A 25,067-nucleotide genomic window follows, 5' to 3' on the forward strand; every position below is an offset into this window, starting at 1 on the left:
CGCATCGCCTCCAGAGAAATGGCTGATAACACAAGCCAGCAAAAGTAGGTTCTAGGACAGAGGGATGCTGAGCCCCCAGGCGAGGTCAGGCCAGTCAGCACTTAGAAAAGGAGGCACTTCTCACACTTGCTAATGAGTTTGACGGTTGTGAAACATAAACAGGAAGTGGGAGCTCTCCAAAGCGACCTGAAGGAAATCCACTCCCAGTTTGGTCAACGTGTGAATCCCAGATCTCTAGGTTGTCAAGGACACTGCCAATTAAGACTGAGCCCACCCCTACCCGCCCCCTCAACTGCACCCGAGGCTGATCTTCACCAGGTTCCAGCACTGACCCCGTTTTTTTGTTGTTGTTTTTTTTCAATCCTTCCCACAGCCAGGTCACTCGGCAGCAGGGTAACTGACCCGAGGCACGGTGGGAAAGGCTCACAGTCATCTCTCAACTCCCCGAACTTTACAGGGCAGGGCAGCACAGAGGTCAGTGAAATCCCCAGCCAGGCCTTATTTTAGTCATGAATTTCCACTGGCTCCCTCCTCTGACAGCATCAGCGCTGCTCACACAGCAGGCTTGGAGTTTCAGCTGTTTTCCCTGCTCCAGGCAGAGTTAGAAGGTCACAGAGGCCGGACTTTTCCGGGGGAGTAGGTGGGGGCCTCGGGCGGCCTCAGTGAGATTGCAGAGATCTGGAGCCGCTTGGAGGAGGCCCTTCTGCCCCAGGCTCCGGGCGATGGGTTAACGTCCTCCTCTCCTCCTCTGCCCAGACATTGTGGTTCACATTAAATTTTAAAAAAGAATTTTTTCTTAATACCCCCCCACATTTTTTAAGCCCACACTTTCTATCTTTTCTTCTCCCGTCTCTCTGCCAGCAGCACCAATACAATTTTCCCAGTACTACCTTCCCCTCATTTCCCAGGGTAAGCCCTTCTCAGAGGTTCCTGTGAATTTAAGAGCAGCATCTGTGTTCGATTCACCTACAGTGTATCTGGCAGCGTATCTAAGCACAACGCCTGGCACAGGGTAGGGGGCTCAACCAATGCTTGTCGAGTGAATGAACGCTAAGACGTCAGCGTGATGGGTAGTTTTTCCAAGTCTCTCTTTTCCATCCTGCCCCGGCTGCAGACCGCACAATGCGCTGCAGAAGTCCCCGGCAGGAGGGAGATGGCCGACCCCGACCCCTGGGAGCTCCTGTGCTGGGGGTCTCGGTCCCCGGCCGGGGCACAAGGGCTCACAGTCAGGAGCGCTGCGGCCCAAGCCCAGGCCAGGTGAAGTGTCACGCCCCGCGCTGCCGCAGGGCAAGCGCCGCTGCCGCGGTTGTGTAACGTTGCAGCCCAAGGGGAGGGGACCCGGGCGCCTCTGCTCCAGTGGGGGCAGAGGAGGGAGGAAACGCAGGGCACCGTGCCCGGTCTCTTTCTGTGCTTGATCAGCCGAAGTGTGGCCCGGGGCGGGGGGTGGGGGCACTGGGGCACCCTGGGGGGTGCGCAAGTGGGTGTCCGCCGGCACGCAGACTGTGCCCCGGGAGCGCAGCTCCAAAGAAGCCGGGGACCCGCGGCGCACAGCCTAGCGGGTCAGGTGCGCGCAGCGTGCTCCACGGCGGCCTCGCCTGCCCCTGCGCTTGGCTGCCAGCCCGCTTCCCATGGGGTGACATCCGCCCCGCCCCTCCTCGGCCCCTCCCCACGGCGGGCGATTCCTGGACTCGGGGCCGAGGGGTGGGGGCAGGGAAGCCGGCGCGGAAAGAAACCCCAGCCTCTGGGGAAGGCAGGGGGCCGGGCGACTCCCTCCGCTGCGCGCTGGTTCCTCTGAGCGGGCCGCGGGGGGAGGAGGAGGAAGAGGGTTGGGCTGGAGCTAGCGAGGGGATATTCCTCTCCCGGCTTGAGTCAGACGCGGGCGGATCCGTCCTCCCCCGTTCCCTCCCAGGAGACGGGAACTTACTTCATTTCCCTGGGGCAGGTTCGCCCACGTTACCAACCTCCCCCCACCACCTCGCTGGCTCCCTGGCCCCTTCCAGCTTCCGCGCCCCCCGCCCAGCTAGGCAGGACCCAGACTGCCCTGCCAACCCCCTCTTCGGGGAAAAGCAGCCACAGACACCTGGGGGCCGGGGCTGGGGGTGGGGGCTCCCTCGCAGCCGCGGGAGCGTTGTCCAACACGTGAGACTCATGTGATGAAGCCGGGGGAGGGCGGGCAGGTCGCTCCTTCCCTCCCCGGCAGCGGCCAGACGTGCCTGGAGTCACAGGGTAGAACACGTAGCTCCAACCCACCCACTCGCTCCCATTTAACCCAGCCCGCAGCCTCTCCATTACTCCTCGGCTCCCCCCCCATCCCCCCCCCCCACTCCGCCCTAACCGCCCCCCCCCCTCTCGCGCTCCCTCCCGCCTCCCCGCCCGCCCCACTTCTCATTCACTTGGCTCGCACCGCGCAGACGGCACTGGGAGCACACACCGCCAGTCTGTGCGCAGAGCCGGAGCCAGAGGCCGCGGGTACACCATGCACGCCCCCAACTGAAGCAGTACCTCAAAGCCGCAGCTCTTCGCAGCCCAGCGGATTTCAGAGAGCTCTGACTCAGAGGAAACCCTGCGGAGAGACCCCCGAAACCTCCTCCACGACAGTCCTCACCCGACGCTCCACCACTGCAGACAGGAGCGCAGAGTGGCCCCGGCTCGCAGCGCAATGGAGCGGATCCCCAGCGCGCAACCGCCCCCCACTTGCCTGCCCAAAGCGCCAGGACTGGAGCCCGGAGACCTATCAGGGTAAGTTGGTACCCCTGGCCCCTTCAAGCCTCAACTCCAGTCCTGCCTTCTGCGCGGCTTTCAACTCCAAGTAGTTCTGGGTGCATCCGGGGGTTCTTGCCAGTCAGGGTTCCTGCAACCGATGCGCAAGTCATGACCCTTTCTCGTCCCTCTCCCTGCAGGATGGATTTTGCCCATATGTACCAAGTGTACAAGTCGAGGCGGGGAATAAAGCGGAGCGAGGACAGCAAGGTAAGAGCACCGCGCCCCTGTGGACCCCAGGCCCTCGCACGCGCTGAGTTTCCAATAAAAGTTTTCTCACTTTACGGTTGGAGGGGAGTATGCAAGGTGTGGGCCCTGTGTCTACTGAGTGGCTTGGAGAAGAAGGAGCAGATAGGGTTCTGGGTGTGACTCTGCTCCACTGCCGGGACTCCTCTGCCGCGGGGTGGGGAAGGAGAAGCGCTTCTCACCTCCTTCCTCCCGCGCCCACCATCTCTCCGTGCGCTTTGCAGGAGACCTACAAACTGCCGCACCGGCTCATCGAGAAAAAGAGACGTGACCGGATTAACGAGTGCATCGCCCAGCTGAAGGATCTCCTCCCCGAACATCTCAAACTTACAGTAAGTGAGAAGCTGGCCCCTCTCCAAACCAGCTCCTCTGCCCAAAGGGCGGGCGAGGGTCACCCGCCGCCTGCAGGCTCTGCCAGGAACTGCAGACCAGATGGCTGGATCCTAGCTAGTGGCTGGCTCTGTTTGGGGGTACCCTTCTCCAGTCTCAGAATTTTCTGGCAACCTCCTGCAAATGAGATAAGAATCATTTGTACTTGTCCAGCTTGGCACCAACACCAGCCGGCCTTCCTTTGCTAGAGTTTAAGGTGATTCTCAGGGTTCTCCTTTTCCCACATTGAGCAAATCCAGCAACCCACTTTTTTTTTTTAACCCCCTTCCCCGAATCCCTTTTTAAAATAAGAGGACTTGTTTTGATGTGTCCCTTTTTTTTTTTTACGTCCTGTCCTTTCTTGGCGATCCTCAATAGATTATTAGCGTGGCAGCCTTTGGTTGGGGAAAGAAGAAAAAAGTAGAATTTAGGAGAAAAACTAGTATTTAGGAAGCAACAAAAAAGCGTAGATGAGCTAGAAGTTATGACAGGGTGTCAGGAAAGAAACTAGGGAAAGCCTTTTGGCTGCCAGACACAGTAGAAGTCTCTACTAGGGTTGACACCACTGCAGAGAAATGTTATCTCCGGATTCCCCTGAGTTAAGGTCAGCAACGGCTGCTGGAAAAATTTATCTGTCAAAGCTTTCTCCTGAGCTAGCTGCTACTTCCAAAATGCCTCCAAAGATGGGGGACAATTGTTTGCTGTCCTCTAATCAAAAATATATGCATATATACGTATTCTTAAACATCATCTATAAACTTAAAACTTAATTTAGCCAACCAAGAACAGTTTTTTTATCCCCCTTTAGAGACATTCAGTGGTGGTGGTTTAGTCGCTTAGTAGTGTCCGACTCTCGCGACCCCATGGAGGGTAGCCCAGGCGACTGACAAATCTCATGGCTAATTAGTATCCCAGAGGTGGGACTTCTCTGAGCTCACTGCTGACCGAGGCTCTTTTTATTCCAGACTTTGGGTCACTTGGAAAAAGCAGTGGTTCTTGAACTTACCTTGAAGCATGTGAAAGCATTAACAAACCTAATTGATCAACAACAGCAGAAAATCATTGCCCTGCAGAGCGGTCTGCAAGCTGGTGAGTACCATGTCTGGCTATCATCTCCTTAGAGTTCTAGCACAAATAGAGAGCCTGTGAGCTCAACATCTGGTATAAGAAACATTCCTGCAACAAATTGCCTATGCACGTTAGTTGGGGGAGATGCTGTTTTATCTTTCCTAAAAGGTCAGACTTCATTTGGAATGCTGCTGTGTGCCACCTGGCATGAATACATATTAGTCAAATGGTGAAATATTTCTGTGGCATTTTGGCTTAAGAGTTTCTGGGGTTCTGGGAGTCCCCCCCCCCCACTTTGAAAATGCCAAGGCACCTATAATTTGCATCGTGGGTGTTTTACAGTTGTTTTCCTTAGCCCTGTTTCACTGGAGAATAAATCATGGGTATGCCCCAGTGTTTTAATGTTTCTCCACTTCCTTATCCCTCGGTGTGTGGTATGAACCTGGCAGGATGACAGCAGTAGTTTTTCCTGCATTTCATGTGGTTCCCTGAATAGCCACTAGGTATCTCGGTGAATTACACAATCTAACGAAACCACTGAAGTTTCATCACCCATTTCTACGGACTTCCAAAGAATCACAGTCATCTAACCGTCTGGTCTCACCCATTCCAAATAATCCTGTACAAACGAGGGAGAAATTCCTCTACCCACTCCCTCATTCCTCTCTCCCCTCCTTTCCAAACTAGTACAATGAGAATCACAAAAACCTAGCAAGTCGTTCTGCCAGTTGCCTCATTGAAAACAGAAAGATGATCATACCTAACTTCCTGGGGATCATGGACAGACTATATGATAAAGACCTAGAAGTAGCCTTTAAATATAGCAGCATGACTGCAACTTGTATAAGCCATTGAAAATAAGCGTACTTTAGGTGACATGGCTCCTTCATTCTCATTTTTTGGCTGGTCCATCTCGCTATGATGATGATGATGTCCTGTAAATTGACTCTGGTTATGAGCACACTAGGATGATTATGGCTGTGTCACTTATAATGAAAACTCAAGAATTCCTTATAAATGCAACAAGAGGGGGAACCGTCTGTCTCTGTTAAATGTGGTCTATGCCTATGATATTATACGGCCATTACAAATCATATTTTCTCTCTGACAGGTAGAATTATGGCTGATTTTTAGTTTATTCTTTATACTTTTTGGTGTAATTCAAATTTCCCCTGATCATATTACTTTTGGAGTTAGAAATACAATCAGCAAATGCTATTAACAAAAAGGAAAGCCCCAGGATCTTTGGAACCTAGGTATCCATGTGAACCACAGAGCCTTCTGAAATGTCTTCCTTTGCATCTGTGTTGATCCAGGTGATCTGTCGGGGAGAAATGTGGAAGCAGGTCAAGAGATGTTCTGCTCAGGTTTCCAGACATGTGCCCGGGAGGTGCTTCAGTACCTGGCCAAGCATGAGAATACTCGGGACCTGAAATCTTCACAGCTTGTCACCCACCTCCACCGTGTGGTCTCCGAGCTTCTACAGGGCGGTACTTCCAGGAAGCCGTCAGACCCAGCCCCCAAAGCAATGGACTTTAAGGAGAAACCCAGCTCCCTGGCCAAAGGCTCCGAAGGCCCAGGCAAAAACTGTGTGCCAGTCATCCAGCGAACTTTCGCCCACTCGAGCGGCGAGCAGAGTGGCAGTGATACGGACACAGACAGCGGCTACGGAGGAGAATCGGAGAAGAGTGAGCTGCGTGTCGAGCAGCCATACTTCAAAAGCGATCATGGACGCAGGTTCACCATGGGAGAAAGGATCAGTGCTATTAAGCAAGAATCCGAAGAACCCCCCATGAAAAAGAGCAGAATGCAGCTCTCTGATGATGAAGGCCCTTTCACTAGCACTGACCTGATCAGCTCCCCGTTCCTGGGCCCACACCCGCACCAGCCTCCCTTCTGCCTGCCCTTCTACCTGATCCCACCGTCAGCAACTGCCTACTTGCCCATGCTGGAGAAGTGCTGGTACCCCACGTCTGTCCCAGTGTTATACCAAGGTCTCAATGCCTCTGCCGCAGCCCTCAGCAGCTTCATGAACCCAGACAAGATCTCGGCCCCCTTGCTCATGCCCCAGAGACTCCCTTCTCCCCTGCCGACCCATCCTGCCATCGACTCTTCTGCCCTGCTCCAAGCTCTGAAGCAGATCCCCCCTTTAAACTTAGAAACCAAAGACTAAACTATTTAGGGGATCCTGCTGCTTTGCTTTCCTTCCTCCCTACTTCCAAAAAAACAAAAAATGTGTTTGTGAGTGCAGCGAGATTGTTCCAGTGTGTATGCCAAGATCATTTGAGGCAGGGAGAGAAGATTCAGGTGTGTGTGTGTGGTGTGTGTGTGTGCGTGCGTGACTATGCATTATGTGTTGGTATGGGACGTTAAAGCTCCTTTGGGCGTAGGGAACTTGTGAAGGATTGCCTGACATCAGGAGACTTAGGGGGGATTGTCTCAGACCTCTGGGCCTTTCCCCTCCCAGAGAGTAGCCCCTTCTAATACAAAGCAGCTGAATCTCCAAAAGCTGCAAAGTCTTGATCTGTGAGTCAGTCTCCACTTTGGGAGCCGGGTCTGTGGCTTTGAGAAAAAGGTACTTTCAAAAGAGGGCTTTCCAGAGTGCTGTTCCCAGCCAGTTCTGATGACCCCACCCTTCTCCCTTATGTTGTCGCCGTGACTCACCGTATGGGCAGAGGGCAGCCAGACTGAACTTTCTCCAAAGTGGTGAGGTAGCAGACACTGGCATAGCACGGTAGTGGTTTGGGGAGGTTTCCACAGGTCTGCTCCCCACACCTGCCTCAGATGAATAAAGAGAATGTAGTTCCCTACTCAGGCTTTCCTAGTGATTCGCTTCCTAAGGAACTGAAAAGGGCCCCCTGGTACAAGCCTAGCTGCCAGGGGAGGAGGGAGGAATCCCCTGGGACTCTGGCACCTGCTTCTAGTCTCACCTGGAAACAAGCCTCGCTGTCCAGGGAACCAAACCAGGGTCTGAGAGATGCAGGCACCTGCTTGCCAAGCACCCTGAAGTGCACAAAAGCATTTCAGCAAGCAAAGCCAGACTCGGTTATCAGCTCTAACCTAAAACTCCTTTTAACCAAGCTTAGCTTCTTAAAAGCCTAACCAGCCCTTGGCACAGCAAGACCCTTTCTGCAGGCTAATTCCCCTCGCCCAATAGCACATGGAGTGTCCTTCCTGATAAAAGAATTCTGTCTCCTTGAAAAGATGTTTTATTTTTGGTCCAGAGTACTTTTCTGACTTGTCCAGCTAGCCCTGCACCAGCTTTTCGAAATGCACTATGCTTAATCGCTGATTGTGTTTTAACTTTTTCTTTTCCTGTTTTTATTTTGGTATAAAGTCATTGCCTTTATTTGTAAAACTGTTATAAATATATATTATATAAATATATTAAAAAGGAAAATGTTTCAGATGTTTATTTGTATAATTACTTGATCTACAAAAGTGAGAAAAATGAATGTATTCCTGTTTTTGAAGAGAAGAATAATTTTTTTTTTTCTCTAGGGAGAGGTACAGTGTTTATATTTTGGAGCCTTCCTGAAGGTGTGAAATTGTAAATATTTTTATCTATGAGTCAATGTTAAGTAGTTGTTTTAAAATACTTAATAAAATAATCCTTTTCCTGTGGAAGAGAAAGATGGTCTCCTGCATGTTTAAGTAACTCTTAAGGGTGTGATATGGCTATCTCTTGCTCTCCCCTCTTGACTGAAGGCAACAACTAGTTAACCTTGGTGTAATTTCATTCAGCTTTTCCTGTAACTCACATTCAGACAGAATAAGCTTAGTCAATTTAGTTGGTAAATATTTGTTTCATTGTTTTCTTAAACTAACCCCTGCCAGATGTTCACAATCACCCTACACCTCTTTCCAAAGTTCAGCAAAAAGCTTATGTTTCCCCCAGTCTGCTTTTGTCATGGTCCTTAGAACTTGACAGAAAATAAGCGTCTGAAATCATGGGCCTCAATGTCTGGGGAGCTTGCTGGAGGGGTAGGCACATTGAAAGAAGATTTAATGGATTATTATGCAATAATAATTACTGCTGGGGATAGCACCTCTGCCAAGGAGGTCTAACTTTTTCAAGTTTAGCAAGGTCTAATGGATTTGCCATATCCTGTCCTATTGCTGCTGAAGGCAACATTCCATGATTATTTTCTACATCCTTCCTGGACTTCCTCTCACTGGGTGTGTTTGTGTGTGAATGAATATTGGTGTTCCTTAGTCAAGTGCTCTTAGGAAAAAGAAAAGAAAAAATTCCATGGGAAAAGAAGTGGGAAATGACCAGGTTGATGAGTGTTTCTGCCTGCCGCTTTCTCCCTCTCAGAGGTGTCCTGATGTTTCCTGATGGCCAGTGCCCAGCTCACCACACTTCAGATCCCCAAGCATCTTCCAGAACCCTCTGGCTGTCTGGAGCCCATGCAGGGAACCTGCCCCCAGGGAGTTCTCAGCCAGGCAGAGACGCCACCTGCCCTTGGCGTCTGTTTGCTTCAAATGTCACCTTCCCTGTCTGCTCATGAGCCAGCAGAGGCGAGCGAGCATTGCCTGGCTTGAGATGTCCCCAGGCAGCATGTGTCTAGGGAGGAGTCAGGAGATGAGCTGGTGGTCTGATCAATGAACTGGCAGTCTGGCATCTCCCCCCCTCACTCCTGTCTTTGATTCACCAAAAAAGGACTCTGAGCTCCGTCTGACACATCCTGTAGCAAGCAAACAGTAAACTCTGCACCAGCCTCTTTCTCCCAGCAACTTAGGGACTGGCGCTCCTGTTCTCCTGCTTATTAAACTGTGAATTGCCCCGTGAGTTGCTAAGCTCTTCTGGCTAGACATTTTGGGTAAAAACCTAAATAAATCAAGTTTATCTTGGGGATGGAGCAGGGGGTTGAAATCAAGGCCAGAATCTTTTTGCCTGTCCCCCTCTCCTCCCCAGTTGGTGACTCAAGGGAATAGCTGTGGGGGCAGAGGGAAGTGGTTGCGGCACCCTGAACTAAAAAGGGTTTGAGGGTTCCACACAGCGTCAACCCAGAATCCCCTGGCTGGAGTCTATCAGACACCCCTCAGAGGGGCAGCCCTCCCTCTGCCTTGTTCTCTGCTTCTAGCTTGCCCTTGACCTTCTTTCCAGGCCGGTGCCAGCAGGTTCCAAGTGGTTCGGAGAGAGATGCGGAAGGAGGGGTTCGCACTCCAAGTCTTTGGCCCCTTCAGGACAAAGAGGACCTCTGTGAAACAGGGGTGTGTGCGCGGGTGAGGGGGTGCAGCTCGGTCTCTGGGGCCGGGGAGCGGACACTGGGGATCTGGCCGCCTTCAGACAGGGCGTGAGCCTCCTCCGGGCTGCCGGGATGGTCTCACCCAGCGCTGACCTGCCTCGCCTGTTGACACAACGTCACGTTTCCGACTGCAGCCCTTTCATGTGCGGCCCGCGGCTAAATGCGGCTGCCGGTTCCTGGAAGCAGACGTGCCTGGCACCGCGTCAGCAGAAACCTGATCCCCGGGGAAGCTTGGCACGGCCACGGGCTCGCTCGGCCCCCAGAATAGGGCCTGGCAGCAGGCGCTGGGCAGCAACCCCCTCAGGCCCCGCAGGAGGGAATCCGAGCACTCTCCCGCGGGGGGAAGGGAGGGCTGGGTGGGGTACGGAGCTGGATTTAAGCAGGGCGTTGGAACAGGAGCCTAATTATCTAGAAGCTCGAAGCTTCCCACGGGTCATCGCTCATTAATGAAGCCTAACAACCGAGAAGTACCATTATCGTTGCTATTATACTTTACATTTTAGAGAGAAGTAAAAACGGGATCAGAGAGGGGAGTTAACTTGCAGACGGTCACACAGCTTCCGAGTCACTAAACCATTATTGGAATGGTGACTGTGTTGGTTTGTGGCTCTTCTTAATCAGAGCCAAAGGAAAGGCTTTCAGAGTCTGGTTGTGAACACTAGTAATAATACTAATACTGCTATTACTAACAGCAAACACTTTGTAGCACTTATTATTTCCCACTCTTCAAATCACTCCCTACACAAAAACTTGATTATCAGGGCAACTCCATGAGGTAGGTTTAATTATTATCTTCCTTATATGGTAGAGAAAAACAGAGAAGCTAAGTAACTTGCATAAAGTCACACAGCTCCAGAGGTGAACTGAAATTTAAAGCTAGGCAATTTGTCTCCAAAGTCTATGTGCTTAACTACTCAACCCCATTGCTCTTCCCTTTAAATAATAGCAATGCCAGCCATAATAATAATAGAAGTAGTGATAACTGTCACAGTTACTACCAGATTTTGAGTACTACCCCTATGCCAGGCAATATATTAAACACTTTATGTGAATTATCTCTACTTCCTATAACAACTGTGAGGGGTAGGTATTAATTAGAAGTGAAAAAACTGGAGCTAAGACAGGAGAAATTTGAGCCTCCTCAGAGGTGACACATTCTATAAAGGACAGAGCCATGCCCTTTCTCTGGTGTAGAACTACTTCTAAACTGAGCTCTGTGACATGGGCTTGGACATGCAATATCCCATTTAATCCTCAGTATAGGCCCATGGAATAGGTACTAGGATCCCTAGTGCGTGAAGGAGATAACAGGCTCAGGATGAAGTTATTCACCTGAATTTTTATTTGCATCCTTACAAATATGCCCACGTACCATCTCTGATACTTCCCTGGTGGTCCAGTGGTTAAGACGCTATTCTCCCAATGCATGGGGCCTGGGTTGGATCCCTAGTCAGGGAATCAGATCCCATATGCTGCAACCAAAGATCCTGCACTCCGCAACTAGGACTTCATGCAGCCAAATAAATAAATATATTAAAAAAAAAAATAATTAGCCCTACAGGCAAACTGGGGCATGGTGAGGCCAGTAGGGTGGATGGGTGGGGGCACTTACCAGTTAACTGTGCTGAGAACTAGAATTTGGGTTTGAGGAAATTCTATGTTAAGTTTTCTGGAGTGGGAGGAGGGGGCATTCGTTTTCTCACATCTCTTTTAAGGTTAGGAGAGGGCCAGATAAAAGGGCCTGGGGCAGTAGCTACCTGCAGACCACTTGGGTGAGACTGGAAGGAGGGAGGGAGGCCATGCTCCCAGCTGTCTTGCTGGAAGGACAACTGTGCCCCCACACCCTGGCTGATCTCTGCGGCCCGTGGTCAGCTCCCCAGTATGTGGCTGGCTAAGGAGGGGTAAGCAAGAGGCCACCTGTCTCTGTAGAAGGGGGCCAGCATCTCAGCTTCCCATGCTGCCAGGTTCCTCCTCAGGCCTTGGAGACCCTTGGAGCTGCCACGAGACAGACTGCACAGAGCTCCCAAGTGGTTTCATGTGAAGACTCTGTGTTAACGGGATCGGTGTGTTCCCCAGAGACCCAGAACTCCCCAAGTGCCACGTGGCCTGGAGGGAGGGAAACCTCTGGCCTTCTCACCCCGTCTTTAGCTGGAGCAGCTTCCTTTTTCTCTGTCCTAAATACCATAAAGGTTTGTTCGAACGAGAATTCCACTGCTAAAAAAAAATATCACAAACTGTTTGGAAGGTACCCAACTACAGCCCCTTCCTCGGGCATGGCCTTCACTTCACCCACTTCTTTCTCCAGCATCCAGGAGGAGGCTGGGGCCACTCAAAGCCCACCCCTCCACCCCCCCACCCCCACCAACAGGCCAACACCCCCTGTTTATCCCAAGCCATCTGTTTGGCCCGACTACCACAGCAGAACATGAGCTGGGTGAAGCCTCTCCCATTGGTTATGGCAGCCAGCGACACACTGGGCCATCCAGTCTTGTGATGTGCCTGGACTGGGGCCCGGAAGGTTTCTTCCGCTATAGACGGGGCCCTCCCTTCCCGGAGGAATCTTAGCAAAGACACTGAGGTAGGGCAGCAGGGAATGAGTCACCAGGCTGCTAGGTAGGGGGCGGGGTGGATGGCCTCAGGCTGTGGCCAGAGTGTTAGGGACAGCCGGCCTTGGTTAATCCTAGGAGCCCTGCTTTCCTGCCCTACACCCCACCTGTAAGAGTGAAAAGGAAGATACTTGTGTTTGTTTGTTTGAAGAGCTAATATGGTTTTCTTGGAAACCCCATTATGGATAAGTAGATGGAGGTTGAGATTATGCAGAGATCTTTGAGGAATTAAAGTAGGAGAAAAAGGAGAGAATACTACTCCCCTTCCACGGGAGAAAAAATATGTGTTTTTAATAAAATATCTAATATTTGGTACCCTTTGTTTTTACTAAGGAGAATTTAAAACATCTATGAAAGTAGACAGAAACAAAAAGAAAAATGACCCAATTTTTTAAATGGGCAGAGGACCTGAACAGCCATTTCTCCAAGAAGATGTACAGATGGCCAAGAAGCACATGAAAAGATACTCAACATCATTAGTCATCAGGGAAATGCAAATCAAAACCTCAATGAGATGCCACGTCACACCCACTAGGATGGCTGCAATAAAGAAAAAACAAAACAGAAAATAACAAGTGTTGTCGAGGATGTGGAGAAATCGGAACCTTCCGACATTGCTAGTGGGAATGTAAAATGGTTCAGCTGCTGTGAAGACAGTTTAGTGATGTCTCAAAAAGTTAAACACAGAACTACCATCTAACTCTGCCATTGCACTCCTAGGTATATACCTCCAAAATACTGACAACAGGTACTCCAACAAGGACACGTACAAGCACGCTCCTAACAGCACTATTTACAACAGCCAAAAGTGGAAACAGACCAGATGTATGTCAGCAGAGGGATGGATAAACATAACGCGGTATATAAACACCATGGACTAAAAGGAAGAATGCGGTACATGCTGTATGCTACAATATGTGTACATAGAATAATACATGCAATAACATGGGTGAGCCTCCAAAACATTATGCTCGGTAAAAGAAGCCAGACACAGGAAGTCACCAATAGTATGATTCCACTGATATGACGTATAAAGAATAGATAAATCCATAGTGACAGAACACAGATGGATGGTTGCCAGGGGCTTGAAGGAGGACGACATGGAGGAAAATTGCTTAATAGGTACCGGGTTTTAATTTGAAGTGATGGAAATGTTTTGGAATTAGAGGTGGCGGTGGTACAACACTGTAAATGTACTAAAAGCCACTGAATTGTTCACTTTAAAGTGCTTGATTTCATGTGAATTTCACCTCCGTAAATTATTTAAGTAGACAGAAGAGCATCATGAATCTTCTATCAGCTTTCCAGCTTTAACAGTCATCAATTCATATCTAATCACTTTCATCTGTAATTTATATACCATTCTGTTTCTGCTGTTTATATATTACTCTGAAGCAAATCTGGACATTATACAATTTCATTTGTAAATATTTCACTCTCTCTCAAAAATAAATATTCTATAAAAAATTAATAGCATTATCACACCTAAAAAAATTGAACACCAGAAGGCAATGTTTAAACGTTCATTTTCTGAATAGAAGCACAGCATCATTTCAGAATCTAAAAGCACAAAAAGTGATCAGGGAAAAAAATTACTTTGTCTTAATTCATACTCTTTAATCCTGATCCCTTTGGTCCAGGCAAAATCTCCTGTAAGCAGGCAAGTAGGTACTGTTAGAACTTTTCTTAGAGCTTATCTGTGTTTATATGTGCAACTACAAATGAGGGTTATCACTTGCCTCCCTTTTTCATATAGAAATAGCATGCTACTTACATAATTCTGCACATGTTTTTTATTGAAGTATAGTTGATTTATAATATTCTATTAGTTTCATGTGTACAGCACAGTGATTCAGTATTTTTGCAGATTATACTCCATATTAAGTTATTACAGGGTAATAACTGTAATTCCCTGTGCTATTCAATATCTCCTTGTTGCTTATCTATTTTATACATAGTAGTTTGCATCTGATAATCCTGTACCTGTAATTTGTCCCTCCCTGCACTTATTTTTTGCACTTATTTTTTTTGGTAAGAGAGAGAAGCCTTTATTTTTAATTTTATACTGAAGTATAGCCAATTAACAACGTCGTGATAGTTTCAACTTCACAACGTTTTTAACTTGCTGTATCTTGGGAAGCTAGTCCCATGAATACATAGAAAAGCTTTTAATTCTTTTTACAACTGCATATTATTTCACTCTACAGATATACTGTTGTTTATTTGATCAGTTCCTTATTATGGACACTGGGGTTATTGCTGACCTTTCACTATTACCGACAGGGCTGCAATGACTAATTATATATGTATATCATTTTGTATGTGTATAACATTATTTATGGGATTAAACCCCCCAGAAGCTGGATCATACCATGAGCCTCTGTCATTCTGATGGATATTACCATATTGTCCTCCACGGGACTGTGATAGTTCACATTCCTTTAGCATCCCATGAAGGTTGTCCCTCTGGGAGGCAATTTGCAAGTGATGCCAGAAGGTTTGGTACATGTACATATAGAGTCCACTTCAAAGAGTTATCATAAGGGAGTAATTTGTCAGATTTTCAAAGATTAAGCTACAAGGATGGACATCTTCATGTCATTCATAGTTAAAAAAAAAAAACAACACTTGAAAGTCAGAAAAATGGGCAACAGGATACTGGTTGAGTAATTTATGGTATGTATAAAGTTTGGAATGCCAAAGAGTCATGAAAAAGGACACAGAATTGTTATTGTTAAGGGGGAGAAAGTAGGTCACAAACAGAATGATCCCATTTTTAAAGCGTAATGCGTGTACTTTTAAATACTCTCTCTCTGCCTCAATTTCCGCACCTGTAAAATGAGGGCAATAAATATCAGCTCACTGAGCTGCCATGAGGAATAAATGAGTTAAATTATCTAACGTGCTTAGAACAGTATCTGGTACAGAGGAAGCTCCAAGTCAGGGGTAGTTAAAATAAGTGGTAGAGTATTATTATTATTATTATCACAATTATATTATTTATTATTATTATCACAATTATATTCTAATTGCATAAGAGAAAGTTCTGGCAGACAATACAACAAAATTTTAGCCATCTTTGCAAGACCTGGAGTTACTGTTACTCTGAAAATTTTGCTCTTCTCTCTTCTCTTCTGTCTCTCTCTCTTTTACAATGAGACATGTGTTTCTGTAATATATATTATATCATGAAGTGCAAAAGAAGGGACAAGAATGGAATTCTGATGTAGACTTGGAAATCTGTACTCAGCAGAGCCCCAGGAGATGATGTGGAAAGAAAAGGCAGGAGGCTTTTTTGATCTGGTAGATCAGCCTCGGGCAGGGCCAGTCCTGCACACTAGGAAGAAAATGACTCTTTGGAACAGGCAATTGGAGGGAAGGTGAAGGCTCTCCCTGCCTATATGCACAAGGTTTACAGGGATCTGAACAATTAGAATGATGACAGAAACATTCAAATACAGCCAGTTACCCATGAGGGTCTTAAGATGAGGGGTCTGACTCACTGATCTCTGTGCTCCTAGTCCCCATCCTGAGGCAGGGCAGAAGTTCAATCAGTGTTTCCTGAATGAACGAGGTTCTGCTGTGTGACCTTGGGAGCGTTCTTTCACCTCCCTGAGTCTGTTTCCTCCATCACCAAATGAGAATATTAATGATCTCGCAGAAACTGTTATGAGGTTAGAAAGAAAAATCTGCACAAAGTAGGTACAGGAGCTTATTCACACTAAAGTGTAAATGACTGACAGTATTTTTTCCTAAAAAGCAGCTTTGTAGGGCAATAAAGGGAGAAGCCAGAAGAGATCTAGTATGTCAGCCAGACTAGGTGCTGAGTGCTGTTCCAGGCACTCTGCATGCATTTATCTTGCCTACTTTCCATGTGACACGTACAGAAATTTAGTCACTTGAGATCAAGTGACTTACCTAAGGTCACACAGCAAGCAGATCGCATAGCCAGGATTTAAGCCAACTATGATTCAAAAAGTCCTTGCCAAAGAGCCCTGAAGGTCAACATGGACAAAGGCATGAGGAGGGAAGACAGTCTGGGGAGGGGGAGTGGGGATCCTTCACAGTCAGACTTTGCACTCTGCATGGTGTGGAATTACCCCATCGGCAGACAAACACATTCTTGGGACACTAGGAAAGCGGTCCCAGTTCCCCTCCCTCTTGCCCCAGACTGTAAAACAATTCCACTTTGATATTTCAAAGGAAAGTATTAAGATAACCTCATGAAGAAAATCAAGCCTGATTGGTTTTCTGTACATATACGTTCAGTGTTTTTTTGTTTGCATGTCCTGTGAGGAGGAAGAACCATAATACTAATGTCTCAGGACATTAGGACTTAATTCCCCCTGGGTGGTAGGGCCCCTGCAGACCTTACCCAACTCGTGCTAGGCCAAGCCCCCAAGGAGGGAGGAAAGATAGGGACCTCCACCCTCTACTTGCCTCTGGCTCCTGGGGTTGTATGTGAGTGCTCCCCAGAGCTGTGGCCTCAGCTCCCCTGACCCGTGGCTTCTCACAGACCAGCCTTTCAGACAAGGCACTGACTGTCCAGGCATGTTCCAAGCCACTGACTCGAGTCCCAGCCAGCCCAGGCCTGTTGCAATGAGTCAGCCTTTCACTGGGGAAAAACATGGTGACTGGCCGGCAAGTCACTTTTTCCAACTTGGCCCTTGTCCTGGGCTGGGTCTGGGGAGGCCTTCCTTTTTCCCTTTGGGATTCTACTGGCTATGAGGTGTTCCCCAGGGGTCTTAGGAACCCTGGGGGCTGGAATTGTTTTGTGGGTGGGTATGTTGAGTGGGTTCAACTGAGACAGATGAAGGTCTCTCGATGTAGCTACCTGGTCTCCTTACCCACACACAGGAGAGTAGAGGCTACAAAAGTTAAAGCTTCATTTCCTACCAGGTGAGTGCAGGACAGCTATGGGGGAAGGGCAGACCTGACAACGTCCATGCTGTCACCTTCACAGGCCAGGGTGGGACAGCAAACCCAGGTACCTGGAGCCTGGACCACACTTGGCTCCTCACCAACTAGAGCGGTTTTCTGCAAGATGATGCTCCCTTGGGCCCCCTGAATTTTAAAGCAAGCACTGTTACCTTCTGCAAACCCGCCACCCCTCAGCTCAATGCCAAGGGTCGGGTTTCAGAGCTGTTCAATTTACCGGCCTTTCTGACTCACCTCCAGCTTCCCCAACGTTCCTGAGGCCTTCCCTACAAAGCTATGCTGAGCGGATTCTCCCTGTGTGACAGGGTAGAAGGGAAAGCCATGACCATTAGTCAGGGAGTCAGGGGTGTGTGAGGGCAGGGGTTGGGCCCTTGGTGGATGCTGGAGCAAATCCTTTCTCTCCAGAAGGAATACTAATCTTTCTGCCTCTGAGACCCTTGCTTAGAATTGTCTCTTCTCTTTTGTGATTAATGAAGATTAATCTGTCCTTCCCTGGTGGCTCAGTGGTAAAAGAACCCATCTGCCAATGCAGGAGATGCGGGTTTGATCCTTGGGTCGTGAAGATCCCCTGAAGGAGGAAATGGCAACCCACTCCAGTATTGTTGCCTGGGAAATCCCATGGACAGAGGAGCCTGGTGGGCTATAGTCCATGTGGTTACAAAGAGTCAGACATGACTGAGCACATAATATTTCTTGCACATGAAGATTAACTTCTCAATCCTTCATTCATTCAGGCCACAGGCATTCACTGATACTCTTTGTCAATAGTCCAGGGTTTTGGGCTTTGGGGTTGCAGACAGAACAATCACGCTTCTGCTCTTATGAAGGGGAGTCTCTGAAGGCGACACAGGCACTGACCAGATCCTGACACAGCAGATACCAGCTATCCACAACAGATATGAGGGAAGAGCACTCAAGGGCAGACAGCAGGGCTGGGTGTGGTCTGGGGTGTTCAGAGAAGGCTCACCTGAGCTGGCATAGATAAGGAGGATGTCTCTTAGGGTGCAGCAGGGGATGAGAAATGGTGTTTGTTATGGGTGGAATTTGGAGAAGGAAATGGCAATCCACTCCAGTACTCCTGCCTGGAAAATCCCATGGAGAGAGGAGCCCGGCAGTCTACAGTCCATGGGGTCGCAAAGAGTCAAACACATGACTGAGTGCCGGAGCACATGGGTTGAACTGTGTCCTCCACAAAGAGATCTTGTGACCTTATTTGCAATCAGGGGGCCTTCACAGAGGTAAGCAAGTTAACATGAGGTCATGAGGGTGGGCCCTTGTGCCTGGTGTGCTTATAAAAAGGGGACATTTGGACAAGGAGACAGACATGGCACAGGGAGGATGCCACGTGAAGGTAATGGCAGAGACTGGAGGGATGCAGCCACACGCCAAGGAATCAGAGATCGCTGGCAAACCACCCAAAGCTGGGGGAGAGGCCTGGGACAGACGGAACCAACCCTGAGACACCTTGATCTCAGACTTCCAGCCTCCAGAAATTGAGACCATAAATTTCTGTAGTTTCAGTCACCCAGTTTGTGGTCCTTAGTTACAACAGCCCTAGGAAAGTAATACTGTGTTCCAGGCAGAGGAAATTCCAAGTGCAGAAGCCTTGAAGGTAGGGGTAGGGGGCAGATTTGAGAAAGAAGTGCACCCTGGTCAGAATGCAGAGTCAAAAACTCCTTTATCTCTAACGAGAGGGAAGTGGATCAGTGCGGGTGCCTCCAGCGATGATAGGAATAGCAATAAAAATAATAACCACCTTGAAGACGTATAGAGTGCATAAGATAAGCCTGGGGAGGCAGGAAGTAACTGGGCTACACAGAGGCTTCCTTGTAAGAATGAGGATTGTAGCCTTTAACCCTAAGAGAAATTGCAGGGCAGGTGACCTGGTATCTAGTGTGAGCTGTGTGACCTTGGGCAAGTTGCTTTCTGTCTCTGTGCCTTACTTAGTTCCACGACCACGTACTCGCAGTGTGCTCAAGTTTGCCATCCTGCGTGTGATGGGCAGGGTGAAGGAGGAGAGAAAATGAAAGGAGTGTCCAATGTCCCTTTTTGTTCTTTGGAGCTTATCATCTACACGGAGAAATGACAAATTTTCGAGCCAGGGCACAGGAAAAGTATCAAGCGTGGTAAGAGGGCAGCCTCAGACATACTCGCAGGCTGAGGTGGACACTCCCCTCCAGGGTCTTGATAGCTGCATAGGCCCCCAAGTGGCTGTGTCTGTGCTCTGGAACTCCATCTCCCCCTGCTGCCCTCCACCCCCCAATAGCTGATTGATCCTGGGAATTAACATATGACCCAAGCTAAGCCAATCAGAATCTTTCCCTGAGATTTTTCTTTTCTTTTTTATCTGGGGAAGAAAATTCAGTTTCTTCTCTAAGGAAACAGGATGCTGTTGGTGGCCATGTTTCCTGCCACCCAGAGGGAGCTGGTTTGAGGGAATGGAGCTGACAGGCAAAAAAGGAGATAAGACAGTAGAGAGAAACAGAGCGAGAGTGTGCATGAGTGAGCCCCTTAGCTGTCCTGAGGCCTTGGCCACACTCAGGCTTTTCCTGTGTGCACACCAGTTACCCCCAGAGTCATCATCTCACATTTCTATTTTTGCTTAGACTGTTGGAGAGGAGTTTCTGCAGTTTGGAAGTTCTGACTCTGAGTACTGTGTGGAGTGTTTGTTAAGGAAGTAACACAGACCCTGCACTTGGCCCCAGTGTGTGCTATCCTGTCAGAGACCAAGCAGCTTTCCCTGCTTTCCAAGGAAGCTCTCAGTGGGATAGAGAGAGGCCACCCTCACCTTTATCCTATGCAAGGCATTAGGGGCTCCACAATGTCTCCATGAGCCTTGCCTCATTTGTTTTGCTCTGCAAACCCTAAAAGGCAGAAGTGGCTACCTGCCTTCCCTTTTACTGTTGAGAAAACTGAGGCACAAGGGAAGAGAAATCACTTTGTATGTAAGTGGTAGAGCCCTTTGTAAGCCCTCTGGTCCTTAATACAATGCACACGAGACAGAAGTAACCCTGGGTAGTTCAAGCTCTCATCAGGGAAGGAATAATTGTCCTCCTTTGATGAAATTATCAGTAACATTTTCCTGCAGATAAAGAAGGGAAATGACCAAAGGTTGGTGTGGGGTATAAAGTGTGAGTTCAGGAAGGCAAGTGTTATCTTTTATCTCCATGAGCCTAGTAATAGTTCAACACATAGCATTGTGAGATGTTTAATATATGTTTGCTGAAAAAAGAATGGTATATTATTTACTGAGCACATACTATGTGCTAGGCACTGTTCTGTATGCTTATGGGTAGTCATTCAGCTAACCATCACCAAGCCCAATGAGGTTGGCATTTATTGTGCCCATTTTCTAGATGAGAAGGCTGAGGTAAAGAGAAAAAGTGGGTCACTTACTGAACTCACACAGGTGGTAATTGTCAGAACGACCTCCAGCTACCTGGCTGCATGTGCACTCTTAACCACTGGGCTATCCTGCCTATTTCTGGATGAATGAATGGAAGCACACAAGCTGCTTTCAGACACACACATACACATATGTTTAAGGAGAGCTTGCAGTGGAACAGAGCAGATAGGGAGGAGAGCCATGCAGTAGTGAAGCTGGGAGAAACTAAAGCTCCAGAAAATTCTCCAAATAAGTGGACTGTGAATGAACCTTAAACATGGGTAGGGTTAGGGTTAGGGAATTGCCATACAACCCAGGAATCCCACTGCTGGGCATACACACTGAGGAAACCAGAAATGAAAGAGAAACGTGTACCCCAATGTTCATTGCAGCACTGTTTACAATAGCCAGGACATGGAAGCAACCTAGATGTCCATTGGCAGATGAATGGATAAGAAAGCTGTGGTACATATACACAATGGAATATTACTCAGCTATTAAAAAGAATGCATTGGAATCAGTTCTAATGAGGTGGATGAAACTGGAGCCTATTATGTAGAGTGAAGTAAGTCAGAAAGAAAAACACCAGTACAGTATATTAATGCATATATATGGAATCTAGGAAGATGGTAATGATGACCCTATATGCGAGACAGCAAAAGAGACACAGATGTAAAGAACAGACTGTTGGACTCCGTGGCAGAAGGCAAGGGTGGGATGGTTTGAGAGAATAGCATTGAAACATGTATATTATCATACGTGAAATAGATTGCCAGTCCAGGTTCAATGCATGAGGCAGGATGCTCAGCGCTGCTGCACTGGGATGACCCTAAGGGATGGGATGGGGTGGGAGGTGGGAGGGAGGTCAGGATGGGGAACACATGTACACCAATGGCTGATTCATGTGAATGTATGGCAAAACCCACCACAATATTGTAAAGTAATTAGCCTCCAATTAAAACAAAAAAATATTAAAAAGTAAATAAATAAAATATAAAAAATAAAAATTAAAAAAAATGGGTAGGACTTGAATGTCAAAAGAAAGATATGGACACTTAGGTCTGGAATCTCCTTATTTTCCAATCCACGTAATAATTGCCTTAATGAGTTGAGAGCTTTCTCTGTGCCCTGCACCCTACCTACTTCATCTTCTGTATCTTCCCACCCCCTCTATGTCAGAAGCCTCCCTCATCACCCTTCTGTACTGCTCCCTCGCCCTTGCAGTTCAAAGAAAGATCAGTCTTATTGGTCATTCTTTTCAAAACCAAAGTTGATGATGACCAATTGTTGCTAAGGCAACAATTGACCTACACTTATGGCATCTACAGGCCTGAAGAGTTAAGGCCAGAAAGACTGTGTGTGGGTCAAGACCCAGATGTGGACTAGATCCACGGATGAGGGTGAAAGGGCCTCAGTGACGATGGCAGAGCCCAGAGTGCACTTATCTGCAGCTGCCTTTGCTGGAGAACTAGATTTCACTCCCTATCTCTGCTGGAGATCTCGCAAGCACCCACTGCACCCTGGTGCAGAACGGCCTGCTGTGCGCTCTGAGGCCCCATCAACCATGAGACAAGAAAAGACACAGCCTAACTTCAAAGGGCTGCAGATGACAAGGGCGGCCCAGCAGAGCCCAGTGACCCCGGGGTGAATCCAGCTGCATCAGGATCCAGCCGGCGCAAGACAGCCGGCGACAGGGAGTTGCCCTGAAGGCTTCAGGAGTCCTGGCATTGTCCACGGAGATTTGATAGGAATTTATTGTCCACGCAGCCTCACCTTTCAGGAGAACAACCTCTAGGCTCTTTTGGGGGATTCCCAGGGCTAAACAAGGGCTTCCTTGTAGTTCAGTTGGTAAGGAATCTGCCTGCAATGCAGGAGACCAGGGTTCGATTCCTGGTTTGGGAAGATCCCCTTGAGAAGGAAACGGCAACCCACTCCAGTATTCTTGCCAGGAAAATCCCATGGACAGAGAAGCCTGTCAGGGTACAGTTCATGGGGTCACAAGAGTTGGACACAACTTAGCAACTAAACCACCAGGAATAAAAGTCCTTTGGAGAAAAGTGGCCTTTAAAAAACTGCACCCTCAAAAATAGACTCATAGATACAGAGAACAAACAAGTGGTTGCCTGAAGGGAGGGGTGGAGGTAGGGGAAATAGGTGAAGACATTACAGAGCTACAAACCTCCAGTTACACAATAAGTCATGTGCAGTCCTTACAGGTGAAATCTAAAAGGAAACAATACAAATGAATGTGTCTACAAAATAGAAACAGACTCACAGACTTACAGAATGAACTTATGATTGCCAGAGGGGAAGGATGGAAGGAAGGGATAGTTGGGGAGTTTGGGATGGACATGTACACACTGCTATATTTAAAATGGATAACCAACAAGGACCTACTATAGCACAGGGAACTCTGCTGAATGTTACGAAGCAGTCTGGGTAGGAGGGGAGTTTTGGGGGAGAATGGACACTTACATATGTATGGCTAAGTCCCTTTGCTGTCCACCTGAAATGGTTACAACATTGTTAATCGGTTATATTCCAATATAAAATAAAGTTTAAAATAAATCAGAGATTTAATATGCAACATAAGAAATATGGTCAATGATGTTGAAGTAACTTTGCACGAGGACAGATAGTTACTGAACTCATCATGATCATTTCAGAAAGCATGTGAATGTCACATCTTTATACAAAACACATGGAACTAACAAATGATTATATGTCAACTACATTTCGATTTTGAAGAATTTTAAAGTATTTTTTTTAAATGCATCGTCACTCTTAGGTTTCCCTGGTGGCTCAGACAGTAAAGAACCAGACTAAAGAATCTGCCTGCAGTGCTGGAGACCTGGGTTAGATCCCTGGGTTGGAAAGATCTCCTGGAGAAGGGAATGGCAACACTCCACTATTCTTGCCTGGAGAACCCCCATGGATAGAGGAGCCTGATGGGCTACAGTTCATGGGGTCACAAAGAATCAGACACGATTGAGCAAGTAACACTTTACTTCACACTCTTAGACACACAAGAACTTTTAAAACTTTGGAGGCTTTTCTTTGTTCCTGGAGCTATTCCAAGAACTTTGTTTGCACAACCTCACTTAATCCTCAGGACGTCTGGATACAGAAGCAATGACACCCCTTAGTATAAGTACTGGGGAGACTGAGGCTCAGTGACATCCTCCAGGTTATAGATGTGGCAGAGCCAGAAGTCCAACTCAACTCTGGCTTCAAATCCCTTGATTTTCACCCCGATGCTACACATTCACAGAAAACTAGATGTTTGACTCCCATCTGTTTACCCAGCAAATATTTCTTAAGCCCCTACTCTGAGACAGGCACTGTTTTAATAGATGCTGGGGACATCATAGTGCATAAGTGAAATAGGAAAAAACCCCTGCCCTCAGGAAGCGTACAATGCATCAACAAAATCAAAACAGGATCAAAAGGCAGAAATTAGTCTTCATTATTACTGGTAATGCAGTTGAGATATTACTGTCTGTCTACTCCACAGACCCATTCCTCCACATTCTGTTATTGGACAAATAGTTGTTGAAAGCGTACTAGGGGTCAGGTGCTGTTCCAGGCACAGGGACCTCAGGGGTAAGCCAAATCCATGCGGCCCCTGCCCTCATGGAATTGACATTCTGTTCCACTGTTCTTTCTAAGCTGTAGCTACTGCTCAGGGAACATGAGCTGTGCTGACTTGAGCCCCAGGGAAGCTGAGGCTGAAGTTGTGAGAAACAACCAAACCAGCACAAGTGTAAGGGATCATAGATGTCCTCTGCCCTCTCCCCCACAACACACAGTGACCCCTGACCCACAGGGTGTTCAGAGAAGCTTGAGGGCAGAAGTCAGTAGCTCTGAGTCTTAACTAGCTGTGTGACTGAGCTAGTCATTTCAGCTTTCCCGGCTCCACCTTCCTCATTGTACAGTGAAAACAGAAGCTCCTGACCTGCTGGCAGATTTGTAAGATGTGATGAATTCAAATGAAATAATGACTCTCTGAGCATTTCTGGATTTATCTTCCAAGTCCTATTCTACTTCAGTCTTTCAGTTCTTCACTTCCCGTAACCATAATGCTTCAGAAAGGAACCCATAAACTCATTCACATGAAGGTATAAATAACAAAGAAGCTTTTTAAGCCTTGCTTCTCCCAGGCCTACAGGTTTTCTTGTAAAGAAAAACTGATTCTGGCCAAAATGGAGTAAGAGGCGCCAGATTTACTCTCCCACCTGAAATAAAAAGCACCCTAACTGTGTCCTTAGGTAAAACTTGATAATATTCATAAGATTGAAAAAATTCCAGTGCCCAAGAAGGAAAAATTCCTGATGTCTGCCATACAATCCAAAGAAGTCCCAGCTAGAAATATCTTGGACTAGAATGTAAGCTCCCTTAGGGCAGGGGTTTTTGCCTGCTTTATTCTCTGCTGTATCCCCAGTT

At 47.7% G+C, this 25,067-nt stretch overlaps 1 protein-coding gene across 1 annotated transcript; it reads left to right on the forward strand.

Moving 5' to 3' along the window:
* The first annotated feature begins 2,210 nt into the window (after window positions 1–2,210).
* Window positions 2,211–8,076, forward strand: BHLHE40 (basic helix-loop-helix family member e40). The gene is made up of 5 exons (XM_027522194.1): window positions 2,211–2,739; window positions 2,901–2,970; window positions 3,231–3,338; window positions 4,341–4,464; window positions 5,760–8,076. Exons 1-5 carry the CDS (start codon window positions 2,660–2,662, stop codon window positions 6,614–6,616), a joined length of 1,239 nt encoding a protein of 412 aa, XP_027377995.1. The 5' UTR covers window positions 2,211–2,659; the 3' UTR covers window positions 6,617–8,076.
* The last annotated feature ends 16,991 nt before the right edge of the window (window positions 8,077–25,067 follow it).

This window comes from Bos indicus x Bos taurus, chromosome 22, assembly GCF_003369695.1.
Source record: "Bos indicus x Bos taurus breed Angus x Brahman F1 hybrid chromosome 22, Bos_hybrid_MaternalHap_v2.0, whole genome shotgun sequence".
NCBI lineage: Eukaryota > Metazoa > Chordata > Mammalia > Artiodactyla > Bovidae > Bos > Bos indicus x Bos taurus.